The 15,707-nt window shown below is 44.0% G+C and overlaps 1 protein-coding gene across 1 annotated transcript in view; it reads left to right on the forward strand.

Annotated features, from left to right (window-relative positions):
• The window catches only part of LOC139024906 (copine-8-like), a 69,073-nt gene that overhangs the window by 46,293 nt on the left and 7,073 nt on the right, over positions 1 to 15,707 (forward strand). Inside the window, exon 7 of the mRNA XM_070439888.1 lies at positions 5,097 to 5,160. Within this exon, the coding sequence (XP_070295989.1) occupies positions 5,097 to 5,160 (64 nt within the window). The remainder of the gene's footprint in view (positions 1 to 5,096; positions 5,161 to 15,707) is intronic.

Consider the following 15,707-nt stretch of genomic DNA (forward strand, 5'->3'; position numbering starts at 1 on the left):
CTCGTTCTTCTCTTCGTCCTCTCTCTCTCTCTCCGATCTCTCTCTCTCTCTCTCTCTTTCGTTACTATCCTTGTCTCTCGTTGTTTCTTTCTCTCTCTCTTGGTTCGATTCTATCTCTCAGCCAGACAGGGTGTCTAATGCTGCACGCGATCTCTCCTGTTTCCCCCTCTCACTCCCTCTCTCTCTCATTCACTATGGCTCTCTCGCGGTGGCACACGCCTGCCACCGCCCGCGGCTCTGCTACCAATCTCCTCTCTCTCGTTCTCCGTCTCTCGTCTTTCTCTCTCGTTCACATGTATCTCGTCTCGCGCTTTGTTCTTCTTTCTCTCTCCTTACACTTTCTCTCTCTCTCGTCTTGTTTATCCTTAGCGCTAGCAATTTGTTTGCTTCTCCTCTCATCTCTCTCTCTTCCCTTTGTTTGTTCATCATTGCTCTCACTTGCCTCTCCCTCCTCCCCCTCCTCTCGTTCTCGATTTGCTCTCCGTCCTCCCTTCTCTCTTAGCCCCCTCTCGCCTCCTTCCCTCTTCTCACAGTCGCTCGTCTTCCTTCTCGTTTTTCTCGTTGCTTCTCTTCCCTCTCTCGTCTTACCTCTCTCTCGATCGGTTTTCGCTGTGCGTCTCCTATCAACGCTCGTCTTCCTCGTTCACAGAGAGTCATCATGGGGTATTCCCTGACTTTTCCTTCTCCGCTTCACACTGTCTCTCTACAGTCTCCCTTTCCTCTTGCTCTGTTGTTGCCAAGTTTTGTGCTCACTGCTCACGCCAGGTCAGTTCATCGGTTTCAGAAATAGTCCTTAGGAGTCCACGTAGAAGTGCTCCTGTCCGGGATCTGAGGCCGCGGCTCAGTCTACCAGACACGCAGGATCGCGGAGATTTCCAAAGACTGGCAGCCGCGCTGGGCAGGCGTGGTTTCACTTAAACATGGTTTAAAGTCATGCCGTGTACTTGCGCCTCGTTTAGTCGTTCCTTCCGCGCGATGCGAGTTGATTGATTATGTCATCAGAGAAGTAGGAGGTCCCGCCGCCCCCCGCAACAGGATTACCACCTGTTGACGACGTCGGGCCATCCTTAGTAGCCAAATTAATGAAAACAGGCTAGTAACAGTTGTGTTGGTTGTGCTCCTGTGCAAAGAGCAGTCTCCATGCTAGCGCTGTGTGCCGTCGGCGCACTTCGTGCATAGCCAGTCGCAGTGGACTAACGGTCGAATAGTATCTCAGTATATCTTGGGGGCTCTTTCTTAGACGTACGGATGTTGTGCAAATCTTATACTGTTGATACATTGTTTGTTCTGCATGTGATTGGGGTGACATTTGGTTCTGTATGTTTGGCTTCTGGTACAAAACCGTTTGCTCCTCTGTACCAAAACCCTAAGCTAGGCCTAATGGAAGCTATTGACGATTCACAGCATGACATGGGATGTGGACGGACGGCGGAGCCATGAATAAATAATCAAATGTACAGTAATGTAGACAGACAGAATGATCCAGTCCATTTTTTGTGTGTGTAACAGTGGGATTCCAGGGAAGAAGTGTGGAACTATCATATGAGAGCAGGAGGAGCTGAGCATTGCAGGGTGAGTTATTTTTGTGTGTTTTAAAGAAACACACTTGCAGTATGAAAGCTGTTGTTTAGCCCCTTGAATGAACAGGACATCATAAAAAATGGACAACTTTAGCCTTTAAACAGTGGATGTTTAGTCATACATATCCACATACTCCAACAGAACACACACACGCAAACACACTCCACGTAACGCGAACACACATGGCACAATCATTATTTTTAAGTGTAAGCAACAGAAATAACACGTTGCCCTGTTTTCCCAACGAGTAGCTCCCTATGTACTGCAGGCGAACCTTAAACCCAACACCTACAGTTCCTTGGAAAGTATTCAGAACCCCTTGACCTTTTCCACTACATTTTTCCATATAATAATGAGCTAGATTAATTTGCTAGCTAACGTTAGCTTGCCTAGCTGGAACTGTTTTATTGTTTTGATTGTTTTTATTGTTTATTTCGTTTATGACAATTCCCAAGATGGCTTAGCAGTTTAGACCGTCATTTCTGTTTTCGTACTGTCCCGTGTCCTGTAACCTAATATATGATACATCCTTTCTATCGCATAATCTTTTATATATTTATTATCCAAGCGACTCAACTACAAAGCTCTTCTCTCCGCAAAAGCGTTCCGCAGACCCCGCTTCACCAATTCAATAAGTTATCTTTTACCCTCAACATCTGAATCCACCGTGGGAAGCTAGCCCAGGGGCTAATTTCAGGAAGCTTAGGCCAAGAAATGCTAAACCAGAAGCTATCCTCGATAGCTAGCAGAAGCTAACTCCTGTAGCTGCCCGAAAATTAGCCGGTCGCGGCTAGCGGTTGGTGTGTTAAGCTGGCCCAGTTTGTGGTTCATCAGCTATTCCTTTAGCTCGATAATCTACCACCCGGCGCCTTGTGCACGCCGCCTCAGGACCGGAGCCATTCCGGGCTTGGCTTTTAGTTTTTTTTCCTCAGTTCCCCGGATTTTTCAGCCGCAGGCTCTGAACATGCTTGCCAGCTGCTAGCTGCAAAAACCGTGTGACTATTGGCTTACGTCGATCCCCGGGAGCAAACTCAAAAATCATTTCCGTGAGCTATCAGCTGAAGGAGTCCAACTCAGCATTCCTGGCCTCCAGTTTACCTCTACAATCTAAGCTTGATTGCCCTCAATCTCCACACAAATTCTCTGAACCTAAGGTACCTCACCCAATTCCCCGTAAACACGGGTACCCCTCATAGACTATCATCCTAACAAACTTGCCCTCCAAATACACTCTGCTTGTTTTCAACAAGATCTCGCGATCACTGCCCTCATTGCCTGCATCCGTAATGGGGTCAAGCGGTCAAACGATCCTCGCCACCATCAACTGATCAAAACGCCCTGAACACTTCAGCCGAGCCAGGCCTTTCTAATCCGACCTGGCCCGAGGTATCCTGAAGGATATTGATCCTCATCCCCGTCAGTAGAGCGGGATGCCTGGAATTTTTTAAAATGCCTTCCTCACCAATCTTGATAGAGCTGCCCATTCATAGAAATTTAGTGAACAGGCAACAAGATATAGCCCTTCGGTTTCTCCTCGACCTGACTCGCCCTTAACCAACAGAAAAACATCCTAATGGCGTTCTGCACTTAGCACGAACAGCCCCCGTGATATGACAATTTTCAGGGAAGCTAGCACGACCAGTATACACAAGTGCAGTTAAAAAGCAAGGCTAGCTTTTTCAAGCCAGAATTTGTCTTCCTGCACACACAAATTCAAGAAAATCTGGGCCCTGTAAAGTCCCCATGGACGAAATTATTATTCTTCCTCTTCGCTTTCAACTGCTCCTGAAGATAGGAAAACACTGTCACCACCGAAAATCCAACTATAATTGAGAATTTCAATAAGCATGTTTCCTACGCCTGGCCATGCTTTCCACCTGGCTACCCCTACCGGTCGAAGAGAGCCCGACTATACACCACTGCCCCCTGGTCGCCCTCTGCTACTCGCCCAAGCTCTCCCCATTTTCCTCTTTCTCCCCCAAATACATCAGGCTGATGTTCTAGAAGAGCTGCAAAATCTGGGACCCTAACAAATTCAGCCGGGCTAGATAATCTGGACCCTTTCTTTCTAAACTATTGCTGAAAATTGTGCCACCGCCCTATTATAGCCTTTTCAACCTCTCTTTCGGTCGTCCCTGAGATTCCCAAAGATTGGAAAGCAGCTTGCGGGTTATCCCCCTCTTCAAAGGGGGGGACACTCTTGACCCTAACCAAGCTACAACCTTATCTATCCTACCCTGCTTTCTAAGGTCTTGAAATGCCCAAGTCAACAAAACAAGAATTACCGACATTTCCGAATCCGCCACCATACCTTCTCCCTATGCAAATCTGGTTTTCAGAGTGGTCATGGGTGCACCTCAGCCCGCTAAGGTTCATAAACGATATCTTTAAACCGCCATCCGATAGGAAACAAATATGTGCAGCCGTATCAGTTGAACCTGGCCAAGGCTTTTTGACTTCTGTCAAATCACCACATCCTCACGGCAGACTCGATCAGCCTTTGGTTTTCTAATGATTGCCTCGCCTGGTTCACCAACTACTTCCTCTGATCGAGTTCAGTGTGTCAAATCGGAGGGTCCTGTTGTTCCCGGGCCTCTGGCAGTCTCCAGGGGGTGGCACAGGGTTCAATCTTGCGACCGACTCTCTTCTCTGTATACATCACTCGAGTCGCTCTTGCTGCTGGTGATTCTCTGATTCGACGCTCTACGCAAGACGACACTACTCCTGTATACTCTGGCCCTTCTTTTGACACTGTGTTAACAACCTCCAGGCGAGCTCAATGCGATACAACTCTCCTTCCGTGGCCCTCCAATTCGCTTCTAAATACAAGTAAAAAACTAAATGCAATGCTGCTTCAAACCGATCGCTGCCGGCTGCAGACCTGCCCGCTGTTCCAACATCACTACTCTGGACGGCTCCTGCTTAGAATATGGTGGCAACTACAAATACCTAGGTGTCTGTTAGACTCGGTAAACTCTCTTCCAGACTCACATCAACATCTCCAAATCAAAGTTAAAATCTAGAATGGCTTCCTATTACCCCGCAACAAAGCACTCTTCACAGTCATGTGCCAAACAATACTAAACTGTAATCTTTAAAACTGTTACATCTAGCGGCGCCTCTGAGAGCCCCTCAAGTCTCAGACACCAGACGGATTTCAAAGACTCACTTAAATTTTACATCGATTTTCCTCCATGCATGTTATTGCATAATCCCCGCAACATTACCTAGCTCTCCTTAGCCAAATTAAAAACAACATTGCTCTCTCTCTCTCCAGTCTGAACCAAGCCTTTGGCTTCTAACAGTCATTTAATTTGTCTGTTTTCTGACTTGGTGAAGTTTGTTCTGTATGTTGGCATTCTGTACAAAACCCTAAGCCTAGGCCTAATGGAAGCTATTGACGATTCACGCATGACATGGATGTGGACGGACGGCGAGCCATGAATAAATAATCAAATGTACAGTAATGTAGACAGAAGAATGATTCCAGTCCATTTTTTTGTGTGTTGTAACAGTGGGATTCCAGGGAAGAAGTGTGGAACTATCATAGTGAGAGCAGAGGAGCTGAGCAATTGCAGGGTGAGTTATTTTTGTGTGTTTAAAAGAAACACACTTGCAGTATGAAGCTGTTGTTTAGCCCCTTGAATGAACAGGCATCATCAAAATGGACAACTTTAGCCTTTTAAACAGTGGATGTTTAGTCATACATATCCACATACTCCAACAAACAAACACACGCACACACTCACGTACGCGAACACACATGCACAATCATTATTTTAAGTGTAAGCACAGAAATAACACGTTGCCTGTTTCCCAACGAGTAGCTCCCTATGTACTGCAGCGACCTTAAACCCAACACCTACAGTTCCTTTGGAAAGTATTCAGACCCCTTGACCTTTTCCACTACATTTTCCATAATAATAATGAGCTAATTAATTTGCTAGCTAACGTTAGCTTGCCTAGCTGGAACTTGTTTTATTGTTTTATTGTTTTATTGTTTATTGTTTTATGACAATTCCAAGATGGCTTAGCAGTTCAGACGTCATTTCTGTTTCGTATTGTCGTGTCCTGTATATATATATATTTACACCTTTCTTCGCATATCTTTTATATATTTTATTATCCAAGAACTCAACTACAAAAGCTTTCCTGCAAAAGCTTTCCTGCAACCCGCTTCACCAATTACAATAAAGTATTATTTACCTCAAATCTGAAAATCCACCGTGGAAGCTAGCCAGGGGCTAATTCAGAAGCTAGCCAGAAAGCTAACCAGAAGCTATCCGATAGCTAGCCAGAAGCTAATCTGTAGCTGCCCAGAAATTAGCYGGTCTGCTGGCTAGCGTTGGTGTTTCAGCTGCCCACGTTTTGTGGTCATCAGCTATTCCTTTAGCTCGATAATCTACCGGCACTTTTGTGCAACGCGACTCGGACCGGAGCATTCCGGGACTTTTTTTTCTCTCAGTTTCCCCGGATTTCAGCCGCAGGCTCTGGACATTTGCAGCTAGCTAGCTGCAAACCGTGTGACTATTGGCTTACGTCGATCCCGGAGCAAACTCAAATCATTCCGGAGCTAGTCAGCTGAGGAGTTCCATCAGCCATTCCTGGGCTACAGTTACCCTACAATCTAAGCTTGATGCCCTCAATCTCACACAAATTATCAATGAACCTACCAGGTACCACCCCAATTCCGTAAACACGGGTACCCTCATAGATATCATCCTAACAAACTTGCCCTCCAAATACACCTCTGCTGTTTTCAACCAAGATCTCAGCGATCACTGCCTCATTGCCTGCATCCGTAATGGGTCAGCGGTCAAACGACCTCCACTCATCACTGTCAAAGCTCCGAAACACTTCAGCCGAGCCTAAGCCCGCCCCACCCAAGGAACCCTTTTAACGACCTGGCTGAGGTACTGGGCAAAAAAAAAGGAAATATGGGGGGGAAAAAAAGTCTCATCCCTCAGAGCGAGAGTCCTGGACATTTTTAAAATGCCTTCCTCACCATCTTGAATAAGCAGTGCCCATCAAGAAATTTAAGAACCAGAACAAGGATATATTGCCCTTGGTGTCTCCTGACTGACTGCCCTTAACCAACAGAAAAACATCCTATGCGTTCGCATCGTAGCATCAACAGCCCCGTGATATGCAACTTTCAAGGAAGCGTAGAAAACCAGTAACACAGGCAAGTTAGAAAAGCCAAGGCTAGCTTTTTCAAGCAGAAATTTGCTTCCTGCAACACAAATTCAAAAAGTTCTGGACACGTAAAGTCCATGGGAGATAAACACCTCCCCAGCTTCCAACTGCTCTGAAGATAGGAAACACTGTCACCACGAGACAAATCCACCTATAATTGAGAATTCAATAAGCATTTTTCATGGCTGGCCATGCTTTCCACCTGGCTACCCCTACCCGGACAACCAGCACTGCCCTCCCCTCTGCTACCGCCCAAGCCTTCCCCATTTCTCTTCTCCCAAACACAGTCAGCTGAATAAAAGAGCTGCAAAATCTGGACCCTTACAAATCAGCCGGCTAGATAATCTGGACCCTTTCTTTCTAAAACTATCTGCTGAAATTGTTGCCAACCCCTATTCAGTGCTTTTCAACCTCTCTTTCGTGTCGTCTGAGATTCCCAAAGATTGGAAAGCCTGCGGTACCCCTCTTCAAAGGGGGGACACTCTTGACCCTAACAGCTACAGACCTATATTATCTACCTGCCTTTCAAGGTCTTCGAAAGCCAAGTCAAAAACAGATACCTGACGCATTTCGAATCCACAACTCTCCGCTATGCAATCTGGTTTCAGAGCTGGTCATGGGTGACCTCAGCCACGCTCAAGGTCATAAACGATATCTTAACGCCATCGATGCGAAACCTGTGCAAGCCGTATTCATTGACCTGGCCAAGGCTTGACTCTGTCATCACCACATCCTCATCGCAGACTCGACAGCCTTGGTTTCTCTAATGATTGCCCTCGCCTGGTTCACCACTACTTCTCTGATGAGTTCGTGTGTCAATCGGAGGGTCTGTGTCCGGGCCTTGGCAGTCTCATGGGGTGCCAAGGTTCAATTCTTGGACAGACTCTCTTCTCTGTTACATCAATGATGTCGCTCTTGCTGCTGGTGATCTCTGATCCACCTCTACGCAGACGACACTATTCTGTTACTTCTGGCCCTTCTTTGAACGTGTTAACAACCCTCCAGGCGAGCTCAAAATGCATACAACTCTCCTCCGGCCTCCAATTGCTCTTAAATACAAGAAAACTAAATGCATGCTCGCAACCGATCGCTGCTCACCTGCCCGCCTGTCCAACATACTACTCTGGACGGCTTGACAGAATATGTGGACAACTACAAATACCTAGGTGTCTGTTAGACTGTAAACTCTCCTTCCAAACTCACATCAAACATCTCCAATCCAAAGTTAATATTAGAATTGGCTTCCTATTCCGCAACAAAGATCCTTCACTCATGCTGCCAAACATACCTTATAAACTGACCATCCTACCCAATCCTCGACTTCGGTGATGTCATTTACAAAATAGCCTCCAAAACCCTACTCAATAAATTGGATGCAGTCTATCACAGTGCATCCGTTGTGTCACCAAGCCCCATATACTACCACACACTGCGACCTGTACACTCTCGTTGGCTGGCCTCGCTCATACTCCGTCGCCAAACCCACTGGTTCCAGGTCATCTACAAGACCTGTAGGTAAAAGTCCCCCTTATCTCAGCTCGCTGTCACCATAGCAACACTACCTGTACACGCGCTCCAGCAGGTTATCTCTCTGGTCACCACCAAACCCAACTTCCTTGCCGCCTCCTTCAGTTCTCTGCGCCATGCTGGAACGAACTACAAAAATCTCTGAACTGAAACACTTTATCTCCTTCACTCTTAAGCACCAGCTGTCAGAGCACTCATAGATATGCACCTGTACATAGCCCATCTATAATTTAGCCCAAACAACACCTCTTTACCTACTGTTTTATTTATTTAGTTGCCTTTGCACCCCATTTTTCTGTCTCTACTTTGCGCTTTCTTTCCACTGCAAACAACCATTCCAGGTTTTTATTTTTTTTTTACTTGCTGTGTTGTATTTACTTCGCCCACCATGGCCTTTTTATATTTTTATTTATTTATACATATATTTGTTTGCCTTCACCTCCCTTATCTCACCTCACTTGCTCACATTGTATATAGACTTATTTTTTTTCACTGTATCATTGACTATATGTTTGTTTTACTCCATGTGTAACTATGTGTTGTTGTATGTGTCGAACTGCTTTGCTTTATCTTGGCCAGGTCGCAATTGTAAATGAGAACGTGTTCTCAATTTGCCTACCTGGTTAAATAAAGGTTAAATAAAAAAATAAAATAAAATAAATAATGACAAAATGAAAACAGAACGTACATTATTTACATAAGTATTCAGACCCTTTGCTATAAGACTGGAAATTGAGCTCAGATGCATCCTGTTTCCATTGATCATCATTGAGATGTTTCTGCAACTTGATTGGAGGCCACCTGTGGTAAATTCAATTGATTGGACATAATTTGGAAAGGCACACACCTGTCTATATAAGGTCCTACACTTGACAGTTGTGGTAGAAATTCTATAGGAAGAGAGATTGCAGATTCTTTCAAACAACACTTTATTATATGATTTGCAAAAATGGAGAATCAACCATCCACTCAACACCGCATAGTTGAAAGCTCAATAAATGGTGTCAGTTCTAGGCTTTTATAGAGAAGCACATCCGTTTTGTATACATGGCAGTCAACAGATAGTGTGTAAAAGGCAATTAGTTGTCTGTGCAGATTTAAGATAGCACGAGGTTGATAGCCCGATGGCTCAACCGTCTAGCTGCATTCACAACAGCAAACACTATAATATCCATGTGACTTTCTGTAGACAGTAAATCCACGGGATGTTGTTTGGGTGCTGCGGTCACACCCAAATGGACCTTAGCTATACGCCCAATCTTGTCTGATATGCCCAATCTTGTCTGATATGCCCAATCTTGCCTGATACAAAGGCAAGTTTGTATCAGGTTAGAAAAGACACAAGCATATAACGAGATATTTCTTTAAACAGTAAAACACAGGATAGCATGACTAATGATGTCATTTTCCACAACATTCCCTCCCTTTTGAGACTAAGTCTCAACCTAATAGAAAATGACACAAGTATTTTCATTAAGCATTAACATGAGGAAAAAGATGGAAAAGGAAAGACTTTCTTACACATAGTATATTACAATTGTAAATGACCTTCCGTTGTCGTTGAGTTTCAATCCTTCACATAGTGCAATTCATTCTCAGAAGGGAGAAAGGAACATATGAATTTAACATCAATACATACTTTATCACCACACAAAAGGCAATTGCTTCGTTGAGACTGTCCATATTGCCACAGGGTCACCATGACGGTAGGCCCTTAACTCTACCGTGGGAGCATTATTCACATAACCCTCACTGTGAGCATGGCCTATGGACATGTTGCACCATTAACTAAAGTTTTTTTACCTTGGTGTTATGGATTATCATCATCTTCATCAGACATGTAATCAGACATAGGAAATAAATCAGATAAATAGGGTTCTGAGGCGTCTCCTTCAGGGGTCAGTAATGGCATGGCAAGAATAGCCTCAACGGCTTTGCTGCACAATTTCTTAACACAAGTTTTAATAATATAAAAAATAACTAAGCCATAAATCAACCAATGAAATATTGTAGCTCCAATAACACCAAATAATGACTGAACCCATCCAAACGGATTCCAATCGTTGTCTGGTTGGTGTTCTTTTGCGAAATCACTGCTACGCTTTTCAGATGTTCCACTACAATAGTAAAGTTACCCTCACCCTGAGGTATGAATGTACAGCAATGGTCATCTATCATCTGACACACTCTTATGCAAACATGTACTTAGCCTCTGGCTACAAATATATTTTGCACAATTAATCATTCTATCTCACCCATAACACATTAGTCACTACTGCTAGTCCACTTACACAGTTATAAACATACTAAAACATGCTCAAGTCAATTGTACTGTATCATCCAGAAATTCATATGTATTGATGTGCTTTAACATTGGAATTCTGATAACTTCTTTAAAACAACATCCCTACTATCAATGTTAATCAACCCAAATTTAGAATGACAGTTTTCAATGCTCCACATTGAGTTTATCACTCAAATTCAAGACCCTCAACTTAGCACACACCAACACAGGTAGAATGCATATTTACAAACAGGGAACCATATATATACATTTTGTACTAGTAATTACCAGTATTAACTTTTGTCATTATGGCCCCTGTTTATCCCTGTCTTACACTGTCGTGAGTGGCATGTTAATGACAGATCGGTATCTCAATGCAGTCTAAATTACTATACATTTTTGCAGTGTGCAGACCTCCACAATCAACCTGAAACCCCCAAACAAACTATTATGGGCAAGGTTGACCCCCCCAAACATTCCTCTGCAACGTGGATCCTGGATTCCTGATGGGCTGCCCCAGGTGGTAAGGTAGTAAGGGCAACTGTAACCTCGTCTGCGACGCTATCCTTAACACTGGGGCCTCAGGGGTGTGTACTTATGTCCCTCCTGTTTCCTAGCGTTCATCCACGACTGCGTGGCAAACACGACTCAAGCACTCATATTAAGTGCTGACGACAAAGAGTGGTAAGGTACTCGTTACATTTTGAATGCAAGCTGGACAGGAAAATGGTCCAATTCACACACTTATTAGAGAAATCTGTCACGGTCGTTGAAAGAAGTGGACGAAGGTGCAGCGAGGTGAGCGTACATTTTTCTCTTTTATTGAGAATGTGCAAAATCAAGAACGAAAGACACAACCGTGAAGTTTAGCAGGCTTATAGTGCACTAACAAAGTTAACTACCGCACAGCTGAAAGAGGGCAACAGGGAGCTATAAGTATGATTCTCATGCAGTTTAGACAACGATAGACAGTGACCGTGATTGAGAACTCATACCCGGAAGCCAAAACATAGAATAAAGGGAACCATAGAGAAACAAAGCATAGAATGCCCCCGAAATACACCTGAAAACAGATAGAGACCATAAAAGGCTCTCTAAGGTCAAGGGGTGAAAATCGCTGGTACCCTACTGCCTCGATCTGGCAGAACTCACTTAACGTGCTTAGTTTGGTTATGATCGTCTGAGTGGTGGAGTGTGCTGGCTTCTGTAATAAAAAAATAAAATGCGTCTGCTTTGCTAATATAAGGAATTTGAAATTATTTATACTTGTACATTTACTTTTGATCTTAAGTATAGTTTAAAACCAAATACTGTTTAGACTTTTACTCGCAAAGTAGTATTTTTTACAGAGTGACTTTCACTTGTTTACTTGAGTCATTTTTCTATAAGGATTTTTACTTTTATCAAGTATGAAATTGGTACTTTTTGCCCCACTGGCCATGCCTGGGGTTGTTCTGAACAGCATGAGCTATGTTTGTCGGATTGTGGAGAGACATTAGGGCAGCGGGTGGACCTGAATGTAAACGGTATCTTGTTCTATGTGCACAAATTAATATCTGTTTCTGAATTGCCTGGAAAGCCTGATGGTACGGTCAGTAATTTGTATAACTTAGCTAGGTCATGTTCGCAATTAGAAGCAAATTAGTGGCCACCATGACCAGATTGGGTTGATTTATAATGGGCTTTTTGGGATTGAATAAATACAAAGTGTAATTTGTGATGGCGGGGATGCAGGGCTGTGTTCCAAAAAACATACAAGTGGGTAGATTTTCTAGTTGCCTCAACAGCACAGTAGGAGAGAATCAAATAATTAATCCTTTATAATTTTAACTATTTATTTTTGGTTCATATAAAGTGCATTGAGAATGTCCTAGGAACTGGCACTTTTGGAGGAGGGTGGCTTGGCGTGTGGAGAACTCAGTATGACTTCACTCAAACCCTTGTCATTTTTTGGGGTCTTATATAACCCAATTTTCCCGTAATATTCTATCATAATGTTAAGTGAATTTATCAGAGTATTTCAGATTTCGGTTATTAACAAATGGTGTGGGAAAGTAGAGTAAATTGGTAGAAAGTCAATCCGAATAACGTGGTAATGTTTGGATTAGTCTTGTGTCAGGTGAACTGTGGGTGTCCTCTACTTTGGGTCTCATCATTTCCGCCCATAATATCTAGACTGTTTGCCCTTTCATTGGCTACATGGCGTTATGCAGATGGCATTTTCATATGCTTCTGTAAGAGAACATTTACACTTCTAGTTGCTTTATCAATGTAAAGAGTTTAAAGATCGTACACAGCGGTATGGCTTTCACACAGAACAGTTAGGAAACAGACTGAATTCGGTAGTCTTATACATTGAATAGTATTTTGATAGTGGCAAGGTAAGCATAATTCTCCAATCCAATTCAGAGTCAAGTGTCATAAGTTGTGTATTGGTAGTGGGTGAGAGGAACGCGGGCGTGGTGGGTAGTGTAACCAGGGGGCGCAGCTGGGATGACGGGCTCGGTTAGGGCAGGTATAGGCTGGAGCTAAGGATGGCTGACGGTCTTGTGTACGTTGTGCATTAGGGTCGGCAGGGTGGAGCTGACTTAACCAGAGTGCTGGGTACAGCAGGAAGGGCTTCCTGGACCAGGCTGGGCTTCCAGCGGTGTGATGAGGGACCGCAAGCGGGGAGACATCTCAACAGAACGCAGGTTAGATAATTTGTTCTCATTGACTTAATTTAGCTAAATAAAGGTTTACAAAGCTCCTCAACACATTAGATAAGTTAACCAGTAGTGGTTGTGGATAAGATCCCGTTAAGTCGTTATTGTAAAGAGATAAATTTGTTTTGCTGTGTATTTGCACGACTGTTCTAAAGGTTTTAGCAAACACAGGTAAGAGATAAAAAATATTGTAATTTTTCCTTCATAATGCATTTCCTAATGTATTTGATATTTCATTTGTATTGTGGGTGGGTTTTTCTGTGAATGCTGGAGGTGAGTAAGATGGTTAGTGTGATTGTGGCATTAGAATGGCAGAGTTGGGTGAGTAATGGTTGAACAAAAAAACTGCAATCCGTTACGTTACGGAAGCAGAAGAATATTGAATAGATTACGGATACTTGTTGAAAAACTAGATGATTAATTATTTGCGGGAAAAAAATGACATTGCAAATCAGCATTGAGATATAGGGCGCAGAGAGTTTAAGTTGATTTGGTTCTCTTCGCACACTTCTGACGTTGAGTGTGTAACACAGAGTCAGGGATGATCACCCATATGATGAGGCACACAGATGTGTTTGGATGGATCGCGGGAAAAGAGCAGGAATGCTGGGTTTTTGTAGGCTACAGTGGCAAGCTTTACTGTCCTTGCAATGGCCTCGCGTATCATTGCGGTAACTCGCACACAATATGAACACATCCTCGTTCCTGGTACACACAACACACACAACACCACAACAAGCGCCCTGTCAATCAAACAGATAGCCTGCGCACATTGACTCGTGTACTGGTACGACCACACACACACAACACAACACACACACGACACACACACACACAGTTCACGACACCCCAGACACACACACAACCACTAGTATCTCATATCGCACTCTGTGTGGTTACGCTAGGCTTGAGAAGTTCTATGTGATCAATTGGTTTCAGGAACAGCAGTAACATCAGGCTGTATCAATGTAGGATTGAGCTCAATCTAGACGCTATGTGACTTGTCAAGCTTTGTGAGTGATACAATGCTTGGGTGCAATGAATAATGTAGTTTGTCCTCGACTGGACATGCTGTATGTGTGGAGGCGCGCATTAGCCCCTGTAATATAGACTCCACACATTGAACTCTGTTACCGGTACCGTTATATAGACTCACATTGACTCTGTACTGGGTACGCCCCTGTATATAGCTCACATTGACTCTGTAACTGGTACCCTCCTGTATATAGTCCAACATTGACTCTGTACTGGTACCCCTGTATATAGCCTCCACATTGACTCTGTAGTGTACCCTGTATATAGCTCACATTGACTCTGTATGGTACCCCCTGTATATAGTTCCACATTGACTCTGTACTGGTTACCCCCTGTATATAGCCTCACATTGACTCTGTACTGGTACCCCTGTATAAGCCTCCAAATTGACTCTGTACTGGACCCCTGTATATAGCTCCACATTGACTCTGTACTGGTACCCCTGTATATAGACGTCCACATTGACTCTGTACTGGTACCCCTGTATATAGACTCCAATTGACTCTGTACTGGTACCTGTATATAGACTCCACATTGACTCTGTACTGGTACCCCTGTATATAGCCTCCACATTGACTCTGTACTGGTACCCTGTATATAGACTCCAGCATTGACTCTGTAGCGTAACCTGTGGTCACCGCCCTGATATAGACTCCACATTGACTCTGTATCTTGGTACCGACCCCTGTATATAGTCTCCACATTGACTCTGTACTGGTACCCCTGTATATAGCTCCACATTGATCTGTACTGTACCCCTTGTATATAGTCCACATTGACTCTGTACTGGTACCCGCTGTATATAGGCTCCACATTGAACTCTGTTACTGGTAGCTTTGGGTCCCCTGTATATAGACTCCACATTGACTTGTATGGTGACGGTCGAGGGGTGTATTGATGAGTTGATATCCCTCGGTGTGTGTTATTGTGTGTATGATTTAGTAGGTGGTTGCCTGTATGATTGTAGGTGAGGTTATTGAGGGTTGATGTTGGGGTTACTGGTTAGTGGACTCAGTTTCGCATGGGTGGTAGGCGGAGTAGTGTGATCCGTGAGATTGACCATTGATGCTAGTGAAGGGTGGAGAATTAGCTGCGTTCTGTTATATTAGGGTGCCGTAACGAGGTGAGTTAGATGATAGGGTCTAGGGCGTGTCTGTTGATGTATTTGGTATGTGATGAGAGGGATGGGTGTTGTTGGAGGGAGTGGTGTGTTAGTTGCAGTGGTCACGGTACATGAAGAGTAGATTATCTACCTGTCAGATGAGTTATTTCACTAGTTGGTTCGACGAAAGCTGATGGGGTGCGGGGTGTGTGTAGGTGATGCTGTGGGTAAGAGCATAGCTAGGTTGGTTAGGTGTGGTGTATATAGCTGCACATTG

The sequence above is a fragment of the Salvelinus sp. IW2-2015 genome, linkage group LG4q.1:29 (genome assembly GCF_002910315.2).
Source record: "Salvelinus sp. IW2-2015 linkage group LG4q.1:29, ASM291031v2, whole genome shotgun sequence".
Classification (NCBI taxonomy): domain Eukaryota; kingdom Metazoa; phylum Chordata; class Actinopteri; order Salmoniformes; family Salmonidae; genus Salvelinus; species Salvelinus sp. IW2-2015.